The sequence below is a fragment of the Taudactylus pleione genome, unplaced genomic scaffold (genome assembly GCF_031769625.1).
Source record: "Taudactylus pleione unplaced genomic scaffold, aTauple2 ptg000227l, whole genome shotgun sequence".
Classification (NCBI taxonomy): domain Eukaryota; kingdom Metazoa; phylum Chordata; class Amphibia; order Anura; family Myobatrachidae; genus Taudactylus; species Taudactylus pleione.
In genome coordinates, this window is record NW_028284629.1 from 143,992 (window position 1) to 160,786 (window position 16,795).

Consider the following 16,795-nt stretch of genomic DNA (forward strand, 5'->3'; position numbering starts at 1 on the left):
GTGGCCACCGCCAAACAGAGTGTCTTTCTGTCTATAATTTACAGGTGACGGAACCCAGTTCTGCCCCGTTTCGGCCCTCTTTAACCCCTGCTCTGGACGTGTGGCAAGCTGTGTAAGCTCTGCCATAGCCTGAACTAAACACTTAGACCAGGTTGACTTTGACATCTTAGTGGGTGTGCTCACAGGCACGTGCTGTTGTTGATCCTCTACCTCTCATACCATACACTTGGTATCTGCTACATACTAGACACACAGCAATTGGGAGTGACATATCCAGGCTCGTCCCTGGACATACTCCCGTTCCCAGCTATAGAAATAATGAGGGAAGGTTGCTGTTGAACATAATGTGCTGGAGAATGTATACTGTAGCTATAAAAAAATCAACGGGATAATCACATTTTCAACTACCAATGTCACTGCTGGGAACAGTCAGGACACTTTTTTTTCTCCATATTCAGAGGTAGCTGAGATCACCAGAGGAGGGACGGTAATGACAACTGAACTATGTAACTAACACAATTATTGCTGGTTTGTTTTAAGAACAGATAGGGCTTTAATTCAGTACCATATTGGATTAAATAACTATATATAATATTTACTTATGGCATTTAAAATAGAAATTACACTTTTGAGAATTATTCCATAAATACTTTTACATCATTGGTACAATCCCAGTAAACTATTCCAAACATGGGACTTAAACTGAATTAGAAAAGGTTCCTAAGGAGATGTAGGATACCTTTTTCTATATAACGCGTTTTAGATCTACCGTCAGGGGACGTTCTGACATGACGTTAAGGAATAGACTTGTTTGGTGATTACATGAAGATTGAGCTTAATAGCATAAATTGTGCATAGCTTCAAGTTCCTTGAGTAATTTTACATGTTATGTGTAAAACTGTGTACATATTACAATTGTAATTCTACTACCACGCCATAATTTACATTAATTTAATGCTATCAATTAATAGGAAACCGTTTTGCAGTCTACTTCTGAAGATGAGCAGAGCATCTCTTCTCTAAATATAAACAAGTACACACATTTCTCAAGTGCTTTTCACCCAAGGAATAATCTTAATGATATCCAGGTGCTAAACTTGAATTTACGTGACCTGAATGATCAACTCCACGTGCTAACTTCAAACAGGAAAATGGCATGGCATGAGCAGGTATGGCCTTGGTAATGGATGTTAGGAAAAACATTTTATAACATTTTATTTTTAATTGTATAAACAGATGTTTTATAATTATACTGTGGTATCTATTGTGGCATATTGTATGTGGTGAATGCCATTACTTTGGAAGAATATATGTAATTCATATAAAATGAACTTTCATCTCTCCCATTAATCGATTTTATCCTTAAGCCCAAAGTGTTTGAGTTTGATGTTTAAATTTCTCTGTTCTTAACTTAATATTCAAAGATAATTAGTAGACACACGTAGATGGACAGAGAAAAGTGATAGCTGAGGTTCTGATTCCAGATCTCTATACCAGCTCCAACATGTTTACAGGATACTTGCCTACAATTAATTCTTCCTCTGCGAGAGCCCAGAGTGTAGGTATAATTGAAAGATGGACGGGGTGATGTAGCATTTACCATGATGATACAATTTATTGCTAATCGCATCATCGAGCCACGAGACCAACCACATCGCTGGCGAAGTAGGTGCAGTCCATGAAGAGACCTGGAAAACATGCACTGTTTGGGATCCTGAGGACTGAGTTTGAGAATCTGTGATTTACATCAATGGTTCTCAACTCCAATCCTCAAGTACCAACAACAGGTCATGTTTTGTGGATTTTGTTTTTATCAGATCAGTTAATCCACGGGTTCTCAAACTCTGTCCTCAGGACCCCAAACAGTGTATGTTTTCCAGGTCTCTTCACAGATTCACAAGTGAAATAATTAGCTCCACCTGTGGATCTTTTAAAAATGTGTCCGTGAGTAATGAATACACCTGTGCACTTGCTGGGTGACCTGGAAAACGTGAACTGTTTGTGTTCCTGAGGACCGAGTTTGAGAACCACGGAGTTATTCTGTCTGCTGGGTCAGTAATTATACCATGTACTTCCACAGACAGAAATCCTCAAAGCATGACCTGTTGGGAACTCTAATGGTGCGTACACACTACACGATATGCTCCCTGAGCGATATCGTCTAGTGTGTCCCCGGCAGGGTGTGCTCAATGTCGTTCATGACATTGAGCACACTCGCTGAACGATATCATTAACGATATCGTTCAGCGCCGGGCTCTCTCCCCCATTCCCCAACATGCAGCAACCTGACGACATCGTCAGGTTGGCCTGCATGTTATCCTGATGAACGATGATGACGAACGGGGAACGCACGTCGTCGTTATCGTTCATCTTTTTTGTGTAAACAATGCACGATAAAGTGGACGACTGAACGATAACTATATCGTTATTGTTCAGTCGGCCACTTTAATCGCCCAGTGTGTATGCACCATATAAGGGTTGAGGTTGAGAACCACTGCAGTTATACAGTGTTTCCCAACTCCAGTCTTTGGGAACCCCTAACAGTGCATGTTTTACAGATCTCTTCATTATCACAATTGAAATAGCACAACCTGTGGATCCTTTAAAATGTGTCAGCCAGTAATGGATACACCTGTGCACCAACTAGGAAATCTGTAAAACATGCACTGTTAGGGGTCCCTGAGGACTGGAGTTGGGGAACATTGCAGTAAAATTTTGGTGCTCTGCAAGTTTATTGGTATAAGAGCAAAGCCGATATATGGATTTAAATGGAAAAGTTGTAAATTATTAGTGATTTTAAGCTAAAAGTCAATTAACAAAAAAAAATACATGCAGTACATTAGAATTTCAGTGTTAAAATCTTCTGCGTAGTTCAAAATGATTACACCAGATACTAATTGGGTACAAAAGAATATGCATAAAATAAACTTGCAAATGTATATTTAAAATAAATAAATACATTAAAAACACATAGTTTGTCTACATACACAGTGGTATTAATATTAAGTGTATTAGATGTGTTTTAGTGCATGTAGATGGACATGACACTAGTAACATGCAGTAACACAGTATACCAGAAGAGACCGTATACATTTTCCATGTAACTCTGGTGGTGCTGCAGTGCTTGGTTTGGTTAGTTTGTTTTCTTCATGTTTTGGTCCTTTTCAGGACATCACATGTTACTGAATTGGAAAACTTACATTCCTCTCAGTGGGAGCTCTAGGTAACCGTGATTGTTATTATTATTACCAGTTATTTATATAGCGCACACATATTCCGCAGCGCTTTACAGAGAATAGTTGGCCGTTCACATCAGTCCCTGCCCCAGTGGAGCTTACACTCTATGATCCCTATCACATGCTCACACATACACACTAGGGTTAATTTTTGATGGGAGCCAATTAAACTACCAGTATATTTTTGGAGTATGGGAGGACACAGGAGGAAACCCAGCATCATGCATGCACAGGGATAATATACAAACTGCACACACTTAGGGCCATCGTGAGAATTGAACCCATGACCTCATTGAGTAGGGTTGGCATTTTTATGTAGGTCTAGTAAGATGCTGCAAAAAATGTGCATAAGTCTACAGCATATCTGGTGAAATATGCAGCTAAAAATATTTAATATCAAACAAGCCTAAGATTTATAGTAATAAGCCAAAATACTATATAGACAGGAAAAGATATATGTATTTGCATAAAGATCCCAGGTCTAGTGATGAGACGCTAGGATGTACTATTTTGTCATAGACATTTTTAGAAAAAAAAATAACACATTTGTAAACACATTATAAATGCATAAATGTAAATTTGTTTTAGTTTTTTTAGCAATGCATCAACAACAAAAAAGGAGTATGGCTGCTTACACCTGGCATTTGCAAGCAGTAATGACTAGCAATATATAAAGGGCACATACAGAGCTGAGCCCTCCCTCTAGGTACCCAGGGACCCTTGACCTAACTATTTGTTACACCAGAAGCCGTCATCTTTTCTGCCATCTGGAGATGTCTATAGCCAAAGTTGCTGCACAAGCATTCATTGAAAAGTCAACTCACTCATTGAGGACACTGATTAGCGTCCTCAATAAGTGAGTTTCCCTCAATAAGTGAGTTTCCAAGGACCACTTAAAGCATTGCAGATTAGGGTCAGCGATAAGACAAGGAGTGGCTCCTGACTAGGAATTATAAAAGGTGCTTTTGGCAGGAGGGTATGGTTATTGAGGTTTGAGACAAGAGGTGAGAAATCTGCATGAGTAGCATTTATTAGAGTTTCGAAGATAAGAAACAAAAAAGTTGAGCTATATTCTGACTAATATTAAGAGCCAGTGCAAAGAGCCTAAAATATGTATGCAAAGCTGGATCTACTAGAGCTGAGAGAGGGATAAGACTGCAATAATCAATGGAAGATAATGGACGGATGACACATGAATTAGTATTTTAGTAGTACAGTATCTGTATTAAGATGGCCATACACCTACACAACCAGCATAAGATCCGATTCATCATACGATTTTCCTACGATTCCCCGGAGCTCCCTGGCAGTCCCAGCCACACGATTGACACACGATGTACATACGATTTCACAATACGATGCATTGTGCGTCTGTCGCGTGAGCGGCTTCATTTGTTAAAAAAAAAAAAAAAGACATACACGCACGGTTAGATCTGTGATACATGCATCTGTCTGTAATAAAATAAGTACAGATGCAGGGATGGTTCAGTGAGAACCATCCGTGCATCTGTGAAAAAAAAAAATGCGTGCACCCCCCCCACAAAAGAGCAACCAGCACCAGGCTTTTGAGACCCAGTGCTGGTTGGGCAACATACAGGGGACAAACGACGTAGGTAAGCCCAACCAGCACCGGGCTGGTCAGAACCAGCCCTGGTTGCCAAAATATGGGGGACAAATGACGTAGGGGTCCCCCGTATTCTACGCAACCAGCGCTGGGCTGTGATCCGGTCCTGATTCTGGAAATACAGTGGAGAAAATGAGCAGGGTTCCCCTGTATTTCCAGAACCAGACTTTCTCTAGCAGGGGGCTGATGCCGCAGCCAGGGGAGCCCTTTCACCAGGCCCCCAGCCGCAGCATCAGCCCTGACCGCTAGTCAGCCCAGGCCAGGGATCCCTGGAGAGCTGGGGACCCCCCCAATAAAGGGGCACCCCTCTCCAGGGCACCCCAGGCTGATAGCCCGGATGCTGGTACTTGGAGAACCACAAGTACCAGCATGCAGGGCATTAAGGGCCCACTAGTACCTGTAGTTCACCTGTAAAAAAAATGTTTAATAAACTTATACTGTCACGGTGTGTGTGTGTCCTCGGTTTTTTTAAACATTTTTTTACAGGTACTAGTGGGCCCTTAATGCCCTGCATGCTGGTACTTGTGGTTCTCCAAGTACCAGCATGCGGGGCAGGCTTGCTGGGACCTGCAGTTCTACTTGTAAAGACAATGGCCCTCATTCAGAGCCGTACGCTCTGAGCAGAGCGCACGTTCTGAATGAGAGCCGCCCTCCATAATTATGGAGCGTCCTCCTGGACGCTCGTATAGCTGTGGGTCACCACCCACAGCCTATACGAGCGTGCAGTTTGATGGCCGCGATGGTCGTGACCATCGCGACCATCGAAACTGCGAGCCGGAGCCTGCGGTTGAGGTTTTCAACCGCAAGGCCAGGAGTGATTTTGGCTCTATCAGAGCCAAAATCACTCCCACTGACATCACTAGTGATGTCAGTGGGCCGGCTTCTGACGGTAGGCGTTCCCTTGGGAACGCCCCCATCAGGGAGGCACGCCCACCAAAGGGGGCGTGCTGTCAATCAACATCGACAGCACGCCCCCTTTGATCAGACACAACGAGCGAAGGAAAGTCCTTCGCTCGTCGCGTCTGGCGCATGCGCACGACGGAGTTCCCTCCGTCGTGCGCATGCTCAGTGCAGACCATCGACCCACTTGCGAGCGGACAGCCGCTCGCGAGTGGGTCTGAATCAGGCCCAATGTTTGCTATTATTTATTTACACCACAGCACCCAATCAACCCGCCACAAGGGGTGGCGGGGATAGCCCCGGGCTATCAGCCTGAGGTACCCTGGAGAGGGGTACCCCTTTATTGGGGGGTGGTCCCCAGCTCTCCAGGGATCCCCGGCCTGGGCTGACTAGCATTCAGGGCTGGTGCTGCGGCTGGGGGGCCCGGTGAAAGGGCTCCCCTGGCTGCGGCATCAGCCCCCAGCTGGAAAAAGTCTGGTTCTGGAAATACAAGGGAAAAAATGAGTAGGGTTCCCCTGTATTTCCAGAACCAGGACCAGATCAGAGCCCAGCGCTGGTTGGGCAGAATACGGGGGACCCCTACTAATTTTTTCCCCTGTATTTCCAGAACCAGGACCGGCTCAGAGCCCAGCGCTGGTTGCGCAGAATATGGGGGAACACTACGTCATTTGTCCCCCGTATTTTGGCAACCATGGCTGGTTCTGAGTAGCCCGGTGCTGGTTGGGCTTACATACGGGGGACCCTACAGCACCCACAGCTAATGCGAGCGGCCAGGATGATGGTCGCGATGGTCAAGACCATCGCGACCATCGGGCTTGCGACGAGACCCTTGTGGTAGGGTCTTGTGGCCGCAAGCCCCAGAGAGCTTTCGGCTCTAACAGAGCCGAAAGCTCTCTCAATGACATCACTTGTGATGTCAGTGGGGCCGCCCCCAAACGCCTCCGTCTGGGCAGCCACCCCCCCGACCCGCCCACCAAAGGGGGCGTGCTGTCTCTCAACATCGACAGCACGCCCCCTTTGGTGCGAGACCCGGAGCGACGGATTGCCCGTAGCTATCCGGGTCTCGCACATGCGCACGACGGAGCCAGCTCCGTCGTGCGCATCCGCTATGGGCCACCATCGACCCGGTTGCGAGCGCTCAGCACTTGCGACCGGGTCTGAATCAGGCCCTTTATTTCAATAACATTATCGTATATACCAATTGAAACCAGATTGTGGGAGTTGTACCTCTGAGAAAGAAAAACACGTTATACCCTATATCTACATGTATACATGCTAATTAGCAGTTCTATACCATTGGTATTTTCCATGCTGTAGATACTATTTTTATTGTTGTTTATTTTATTAAATTGTGTATTTATTAGGATATCCACACGACTCTCCAAATTTGTGCACATATATGGTATACATACCAGTTCTATAAATTCACAGACTATCACACATGCGTCGTTTCTTCCTATTCTTTTGTTTGTGTATATCTATTCCCAGAGAGACTACTCTGGTATACGGCAGCAATTTCAGAGTGTGATTTTTACATTATTATTATCATTATTATTTCTAATTTTTATAATCATTTTATTGTAATTCTATATTTGCTTGAGACACATCTGGAGCGATTCTAACAGCGCCTTACACATGTGTACCAGTACATATAACAATTCCACATGACCTGAAAGCTGATATTTCTTATGTGCATGCACCAGGCTGTAGCAAAAGCTTCTATATGGTGAATTACATTTGCTAGCACACCAATCATCTTTTATATAAAACTATATATATATAGTTCTCGCCTTTCATTCCAAAATATCTGTAATGGATTATTAAAATTGTTACTTTGATATGTCATGTTGTGTTCTCTGTATTCTTAGTTTCTTCATTTGCTCTGCATTATATTTTACAGATTCAAGATCTAGAAAGAGATCTCAGTGAAAAGGAATTGTGTTTAACAATTACAAAAATTAAGCAAGTAGTGAAAAAGAAACTGGAGCATCTTAAATATCAAAGCGCCCGAACTGGAGATCTACATGGTTCATTCAGAATTCTATTTCAAGAAAGTAAGCTTAGAAAATCTGCTGCCCAGAAGGAGCACAGTGCGGCAGCCATTCCTGCCACGGAGGCCATCACATGTCTACAGGGCGCCATCGGTAAGATGGAAGCAGAGTATGAAAAACTACAGGATCAGTGCAGGAAGAGATTGGATGAAATTACCGAAAGACTTGAAGGGGTAATTTGCATCCCACCTACAAAGTATTGATTTGCTTGGAGCTCAATGTATAGAGACATAATAATATTTTCTATATATTTTTATTTATATGCATTATTTACAGAGAATATTTAATTATTCACATCAGTCCTTGCCCCATTCTATCTTACAGTGTAAATTCTCTACCACACACAATAAGCTGCCTTTTGTCAAGGTTCACTATACAGTATTATGTTGATGTTAACCATGTAGACATTCCTAATGAATTGCCAACAATGCCTTTCTCATGTATCACTATGTCAATATTTTCACCATGTCTAAATTTTGTACATGTCGACATATTAAACTTCACCATGCTGGCTCCATACCCTGTTGCCAGCAACCAATTAAACTTCCAGGAGGAATGGACATCTTTTTATGGTAGTGTTTTCACCATTACGTGATGGCTTTCCGATGGTAGCCGCCATCAAATGGTGTGTAAGCGATGGCCATACAATGTTAAAATACAGCTTGAATTCAGCTGTTTAGCATCAGGAACGGCCGTGGGTTGCTATTGCCCATGTGCAAATATGGTTTTGTGTGAAAGCATGAACCATCGCAATGTTGTTTTCCATCAAAATTCTTTTAATGCGATGATTAGTGTACAGTGCACCAAAAGGTTTGATGGCGGACACCCAGCCGTCATGGTGGGCTTCTGATGTCCATCCCAAACTACAAGTATGTTTTTGGACTGAGTGGAAACCGAAGTGCCCATACAAATTTCTCCCAGTGGGTGCCTGTTTGTGTATGTATACAGGTTGAGTCTCCCATATCCAAATATTCCAAAATACAGAATTTTTTTTAGCATGACTGAGATAGTGAAACCTTTGCTTTCTGATGGTTCCATGTACACAAACTTTGTTTAAGGCAAAAAATTATTAAAAATATTGTATAAAATGACCTTCAGGCTATGTATTTAAGGTGTAAATGAAACATAAATGAATTTTATGTATGTGCACAAACCTTGTTTGAGCCACAAAATTACTGAATATATAGTATAAAATGACCTGCAGGCTGTGTATAAGCTGTATATAACACATAAATACAGTCTGTGCTTAGGTTTGGGTCCCATTCCCAAGATATTTCATTATAGTATGCAAGTATTCCAAAATAACCCTGGTCCCAAACATTTTGGATATGGGAGACTCAACCTGTAGTATATACCAGTGAGGCAGTAATGCTAATAACTGTGACACCCACAAGTATTCCAGTTGTATAAATCATAACAAATAGTATGGCAAACTAGGTAGCCCTCACTCTTTATACTTTGACTCTACAGACTTAAATGTACTCAGAAACCATCACTTATAGGGAAGGAGGCTGGTTTGGTGATCACGCTGCGGTTTCTATTCACTGTCACAGCCCTGCTAAAGCTTGTAATCTATGTAACTATGCATTAATGATTGACAGAGAGCAGGAACACATTTGAGATAAAGACACAATTTTAATGGATTTTCTATCTTATCTAGTTGTACAATGCAACAGCAGAGCTTAGGCTGGAAATACTGCTGAATGAAAGCCACCACCCATAGGGCTTATTCACATATCTGCCATAATCCTACAGGTGGTGCAGACTGTTGTTTCCTGGCTCCCAGCCTGCATCTCGCCCAGTGTTGCAATCATTGGCCCTTCTACAATAATAGACTACAGCAGGATGACACCAGTCTCTGACAATCACCGCAGGACAGGGACTGACAGCTTGGGGGGAGAGTATGCTTTCTCTCCTATCCCTACTTTCTCACTTTATTAGTGACCAGGGTGTCTGAGGATAGAGGGGTGGCCGGCCATACACATGCACCCCTGCCTGCATCCTGTTTGCTCAGTGCATTGCATTTTAGCATGCAGAAGTGTGAACAATGACAATGTTCTCACCTTGAGATGAATGAGTCTGATGACTGCACTATTATCAGCACACTTTGCATCCTGTCATCCTGCATAATGCACTTGTGCAAAGTATTACATTGTGACTTATTTTCTAATATAATTACTTAATTTAGATTAATCCTCTTTCTCATAGCACAAATTACTCCATGGTCATCCATCAATAAATTACAATGATATCAATAATATTTATATAAGGAATTAGTGGTAATGAAAAGATGCGGAACATATATTAACATATTCTCATAATCATAAAAAATAATTGTCTGTATAGATGAAACAATTAATCATCATCAAAATTAAATTTGTTTGATGCCAGTGATTAAAAAATGTTTTACTCCTCTCTCAGTTTCATGCGAGTCCCTGGAATAAAATTTCTTACAGTATTGTGTCCTCCCTGCAGTATATTCATAGCTTACAAGCAAGCAGCGGTACCAACATAAGCCGTGTCATTTATTATTCATGGAAGTAGAATATGTCCACTTTACTGAATTGAAAATGTTTTTCATCTTCATGTAATTTTAATTTATTGGTTTGGTCACTCCCTCCTTCAGTGGTTACTGCTTTTTCTTTCTGCTTTATACTGTGCTGGTCACCAAAGCATTTAAACAATTTGGACAATGATCATGCTGGGTATTCCTAAATACTAGGTATCCCTCGCTGGGGCCAAGTGGGCCAGAGCAATGACTGTTCTGGGAGCCCAATCTGCTCCCTTTCCCACAGAAGTGGTAATTGCAGGAGACTTTTAAAGCCACATCACTGTGTAACCATTAAAGCCATCTTATATCTGGCATCTTGTAAGTGCATTTCTTTTCCTCTATTTGTAACATTGATGGTATCACATTACGATCTTTTTTAATAATCATTGAACAAATGAAACAGAAAAAACTTGATTTGGGAAACTGAGGTATAAATTTGCATGGCTGAGAGAAGCACTGCATCACCTGGAACATATTTATACCATTCACTTTTAACACAACAGATATAGGTGAGCAGTTAACAGTCACTTGTTAAATTAACTTTTGTCAACACAGAGACCACCAATGGGTTCCCAAACAGGTGCTGCGGGAGCATGGTTAGGTTCCAAATCAAATAGCAAGTTTGCAGAATGGGCTGCGCTCTACCAGTAGCCTTAGAGTGTCAGCATGGTCCCATTTACACAGTTTGCACTGCTAAGTGCGTGGCTGAGCAACCCTAGAGCCATTCTCCTCTGTGTGGCTCCTTCCAGAGTCCCAGCAGATGACAGATTTAAGTACTGTTCCCTGACTCCTCTCTTTCCATGTTTTTCCCAGCCTCTACTGTAGGTGTGGGTTTCTTTGTCATCCCCAATGTGTATTTCTCTCTGCCTTCAATTTTGTATTTCCTTTCTATGTCTACATGTGCCTATATATTCCACCCTTACTATATGTATCTGTGACCCTCTCCTTTTTTTTTTTTTTTTTTTTTTTTTTTTAACCAGGATTTATTGGGTTTTCACAATAAAATCAAAAGTGCACTAACCCCTCCTCTCGTGATTATACTTTTTTTTTTTTTTCCTCACCTCATCAAACCTATTCCAGTATTGATCTGTTTGTTGTACTCAACTTTCTGGACACTTAATCTATTCTACCTAATACATGGTCAGACCACTCTATCCTCACAACTACTTTCGATCTCCTAGAAACACCTACGTCTGAACATTCATGGCGTTTAAATGAAACACTTCTGAAGATTCCACAATTTCAAGATAAAATTAGATCCGCATTGGCTGATTGATTATTTTTCCATTAATGCAGCAAATTCCCCCTGTTCACCTTTAGTTTGGGAAGCCCATAAAAATCAGTCATATGCGGACACATAATTAAGCTATGCTTCTTATAGAAATAAGAGGAATAAACTTCAATTAGCTCATTTGACTGAGGAAGTTCAGCATTTAGAAGCTTCCCACAAAAGCAATCCTTCTCCTCTTCTCTATCAAAAACTTACATAGGCTAAAAATTATCTTAATGCCCTTTTGTCTGAAAAAAATGAGAAATCCCTCCGCTGGCTTAATCAGCGTTCTATGAAAAAAGTAATAAGGCGGACACACTACTGGCCAACAGATTCAAATCTCGGAAAGTTAAATCTGCCATTCAGGCCTTTAGAGATGAGAATGGTGACTCTCAATATGACCCAGTTGCCATAAATACTATTTTTAAGACCTATTAAAACCTCTCAACCTGTGGTCATCCCTGTATTGATCCACAAGTGGCGGGAACACTTGGACTTCCCATTACTGAGGAGGAAACCTGTAATGCCCTGAAAACACAAAAACCATCTAAAGCGCCTGACCCTGATGGATTCCCAATATCATACTACAAAACGTTCCAAGCCTCTCTAATCCCACAATTTACTGAGATGTTCAACCAGATTCTGAACGGTGAAACTTTTCACCCCTCTACTACCAGAGCTACCATCACAGTCATTCCCAAACCAGGTAAGGATCCTTTCATCACCTCTAATTATCAACCTATCTCATTACGAGCAGGGCCCTCTTTCCTCTTGTGCTTATGCTTTCTTTACTTATAGTATCTGCTCTATACTCAAAAGCACTTAACCTGTGACTTTTGCCATCCTGCTACTGTTGCAGCAGTGTTTATATACCATGTACTTGTCTTGTAGTGTCTTAAACTGTATGACACTGTTTTCTTGTTCTGCTCAACTGTTTATGTACTATGTTTATGTACTATGTAAGGCGCTGCGGAACCCTTGTGGCGCCATATAAATAAAGGATAATAATAATAATAATTACTTAATGCAAATTTAAAAATTTCCACTAAGATCCTTGCAAATAGGCTCAACCCCCTGCTACCCAACCTTATCCACCCTGACCAGGTGGGCTTTGTTCCGTCCAGGCAAGCACTCGATAATACTAGACGTAAAGTGGACATTATTCACTATATAAATAATCATTAACTTCCCTCTCTTTTGTGCTTGCTCTGGACGCGGAGAAGGGCTTTGATAGGGTCTCCTGGTCATTTATGATGCACACGATTACTTTTGGTCTCGGGTAAATTTTTACAAGCCATTAAATCCCTTTACTTTAACCTAACTGCCTCTGTTCTTGCTGGGGCAGTGCTCTCAGATCCTTTTTCTATAACCAACGGTACACGACAAGGATGCCCTTTATTGCCCCTTATTTTTGCCTTGATTATAGAACCACTGGCTAGGAGAATACATGATAATCCTGATATTGCTGGTGTGGCTATTGGAGACTCTCCATATACTCTCTCTTTATTCGCCAATGATATTCTTCTTACTTTGACTAAACCACTCACCCACAGTCATTTACCTGCGACTCTACAATGTTATTCTATGTTTATATGTCTATGTGTCTCAGTTTCTTAAATATGTAACCTGGAGTGTTGCCTACACCCTCTCCTCATACTCAGCCCCCTACATCCCCTCACCACCCATTGTTGCTGGATATTAAAAAACAAAATGGTAAAGATGCCCCCATGCATCAGTATTTATTAGTGGTTGATTCATATGTTTACTATTGTCATACACAGGTTTTCTAATGGACACGGTATGGTTTGATGGTCCATATTGTTTATGTATGACTAATGCTATAAGCATACCTATTTGTGTATCTCTTGTAGGGCCATCCATAGGGCTGGACATTAGGGACACTTGATGGAGAGGGGGTGGCAAAAAGCTCAGGGGGTCCCAGCTGGGACTACTGATGACCAGGACCAATGCTGCTTAGGTGGCAAGTCTCCAGGACTCTCCCCGGCACCACACTTTCCTCGTCTGTGAGATTATTGTGGTAGAGTCAGCAGCAATGACGACTACCCATTACCTCTTCTCCAGTCATCTCCTTCCCTCCGGGTGCCAGCCTGTCACTCACATAAGAAGCTCAGTCCCCCCAGACAACACAAGGATTTGTTGCTAATGCATTGAGTCTGGAAAGGTATATCTGTTATGACTTTTTGGTGAGGAGAAAGAATTAATGGGTGACTGTGTGTTAATGAGTGCTGACAGGGTTAGTGTGCGTGGAGGGCCGTTTGATGAGTGCTGTCAGGGTAAATGTGTGGGGGCTAATGAGTGCTGACATGTTGGGGCACAGATGTGTGGCATAAATATGTATTAGGGCACTGATATGTGAATGTATTAGGGGCACAGCTGTATGGCATATAAAGAATATGGGGCACAGATGTGTGTCCTATATACGTATTGGGGCACTGATGTATGGCATAATTTATTGGGGGTGCAGTTTTATGGCAAAGATTTTGGGGCACATATGTATGGCATATATATTGGGGGCATTGGGTGGCATAATTGTGAATTGGAGGCACAGTAAATTTTGCCACAACTGTGCCTATTATATATTGGGGGCACAAATGTGTGGTATATTATGTATTGAAGGCATTGATATGCAGCATAATTATGAATTGGGGATACAGCTGGTGGAACATAATTAATTTGTGGCACAAATGTTTGGCATTTATGAATTGTTGGCAGTGTTATGAGGTACAGTATGATTTTGGGGATCTGCTGTGTGGCTAATGAGTTGTGGCATTTCTATATAGTATATTATTAATTTGGATCACTGCTGTATGGCATATTATACATCAGGGACACTGATGCGTGGCATATTATGAATTGAAGGGAGCAGGGGCGATAGGGTGAAATGTTGCCTAAGGCACCCAACCCTGCTGATGACTCAGTAAACAGCTGCTATAGACCACTGACTGTAAGAGAGTTGAGGGCTGGGAACTGGTGGAGTTGTAATGGTCGGCAACAGTGCCGGTAATTGCACTGAATGTCCCCCACTCAGTTGACCAGCCTTCTCACTCCCTCCCCTGACCACACACAAGTGGCCCCTACTGCCTTTCCCAGCAGCCCTCTGCCTCATTCCCTCCTACCTGCATGTTCTGCATGGGATATCCACAAAATCAGGAAATGGGTTTTCACCACTATGGCCTATTAAGATCTGATAGAAAATCTTTAAAAATATTTATTTGACATAGACTTCTAGTAGTTAACTTGAATGTTAATTATTAGATCATAACATTGCATGCAGCCTAATCAGGTGGAATAAACAATATATTCAATATTAGAAGATGTAAAAACATACATACCAAAAATTCCCTCTGTGCATACAGAGGGAATTAGACACAGGGTATCCACAATATCAGACAGGATAGAGTTTTTCACCAAAATAGCATTCAAATATATTTATAGCTTTGATCTGACTTAATGGTAATTTATATTATAATATTTCTGTCATAATATTCCATATTGTTTTGTTATAATATGCTTAGCTACTATCTATTATCAATTTATATCAATACTTACTATTTCACTAGGTCTCAAAAACATTCCAGGATTAGATGAAATGAATGACTGAATTGTGAGCCATCACTGGGTGATAGTATGGCTCCAATAGCCAAACTCTATTGTATTAATCTGGCAGAATTACTGTACAGTATATTGATAGATCTAGCATGAGCATATTAACAAACCCATTAGTTCTATTTAACAGGTCATCTATCATGAATACCCTACATTAAACATTCTTCTCAAAAATACATATTCACATATATAAGCTGTACAGACAGCAGATTATGCAAGATGAGATTTTAAAAGGAATTAATTATCTCACTTACTAGGAAACACTTTCTCATGGACTGCTGCAGGGGGACTGACTGATCCAGGTGGGCACCTGTTAAATACCTCACAGAGGTTTAGATACACGCCCTCTTAATTGGGACATTAATGTTATTTGACTTTAAGATAAAGGCAAAATAGCCATTAAAGAGTGAAACCCAAACTAAATTAAAACCATAATGGTAACTCAATTGTTAATATACTTCAAGGGCAGATAGCCTTAGTTTGATAATATTGCTTGGTAATTGATGTCATCGTTAAGTATTTTTCGCCGATACTGTTATAGCTAGATCCCCTTCTGTAAATTCTGTAATTGAACCCTGACGTCATTAGTTACTGTCCAACATCATTCCCTACCATCCACGTTGGCATAGAGGGGGGAATATAATCTTGTAGCGAGCCACCGTGCCCGAAGCGTGGCGAGCGGACAACTTTCTTCTTTTGGTGGACAGTATGGGCAGAAAACTGCACTTCCGCCCTCACGGTACTTCCACGTACAAAATCTGAAGGGAAAATATACCTTACCATTTGTTACCATGGAAGTGTTCCACCGCGCGCCAAGCGCCATATACGCCATGACGTCCCTGTTGTTGTGATGTTGTGACGCCATTAGTGTCTGCTGCTCGAGGTTTTAAGTAGTGCTGGGGGCTGAGTAGTTTGCCGGAACTAGGGAGTTGAGTTTGTGAGGGATGGAACGCAAATCTCTTCCTGTTTGCGTTCCAACATCCCACGGTTCGCTATTGCATCACCAATGTGGGCAGCAGTTTATAGTGAGTGTATAGACTTATGGTGCATACACACTGTCAGATTTTTCTTCAGATGTGAACGATAACGATTTAAAAATCATTCATATCTGAAGGAAAATCTGACATGCCTGAACGATGGACAATGAACGTTGCGCGTTCCCGATGGTCAGATAACGATATCTGACATCTGATGTGTTTGCAGTCTGACTAGGACGATTCCATTAATTTTAATGCAGTCAAAAATCGTTCAAATCTTTTGTAAAATCGTTTAAATCGTTCAAACCTTTGGTAAAATCGCTCAAATCGTTCAATCATTCATCTGACAGATCTGACAAATCTGACCATGTGTATGCACCATAAAACAGGGGGAATAGTTCCTATATGCTTAAAAGCAAATAACTTATAATTATTGCAACATACATAGGGGGGTATTCAATTTGGCGTGAAAAGTCCGTCCTGGACTTTCGCTCCACATCGGAGTTTTGACTGGGATAAAGTATCAAGTGCGTGCCCGCTTTATCCCCGTAATCAATTA

At 41.7% G+C, this 16,795-nt stretch overlaps 1 protein-coding gene across 1 annotated transcript in view; it reads left to right on the forward strand.

Annotated features, from left to right (window-relative positions):
- Positions 1–10,655, forward strand: part of LOC148517063 (tubulin epsilon and delta complex protein 1-like) — a 93,696-nt gene extending 83,041 nt beyond the window's left edge. Inside the window, exons 9-10 of the mRNA XM_088479168.1 lie at positions 972–1,169; positions 7,661–10,655. Of these exons, the coding sequence (XP_088335294.1) occupies positions 972–1,169; positions 7,661–8,014 (552 nt within the window). The 3' untranslated portion in view covers positions 8,015–10,655. The remainder of the gene's footprint in view (positions 1–971; positions 1,170–7,660) is intronic.
- The last annotated feature ends 6,140 nt before the right edge of the window (positions 10,656–16,795 follow it).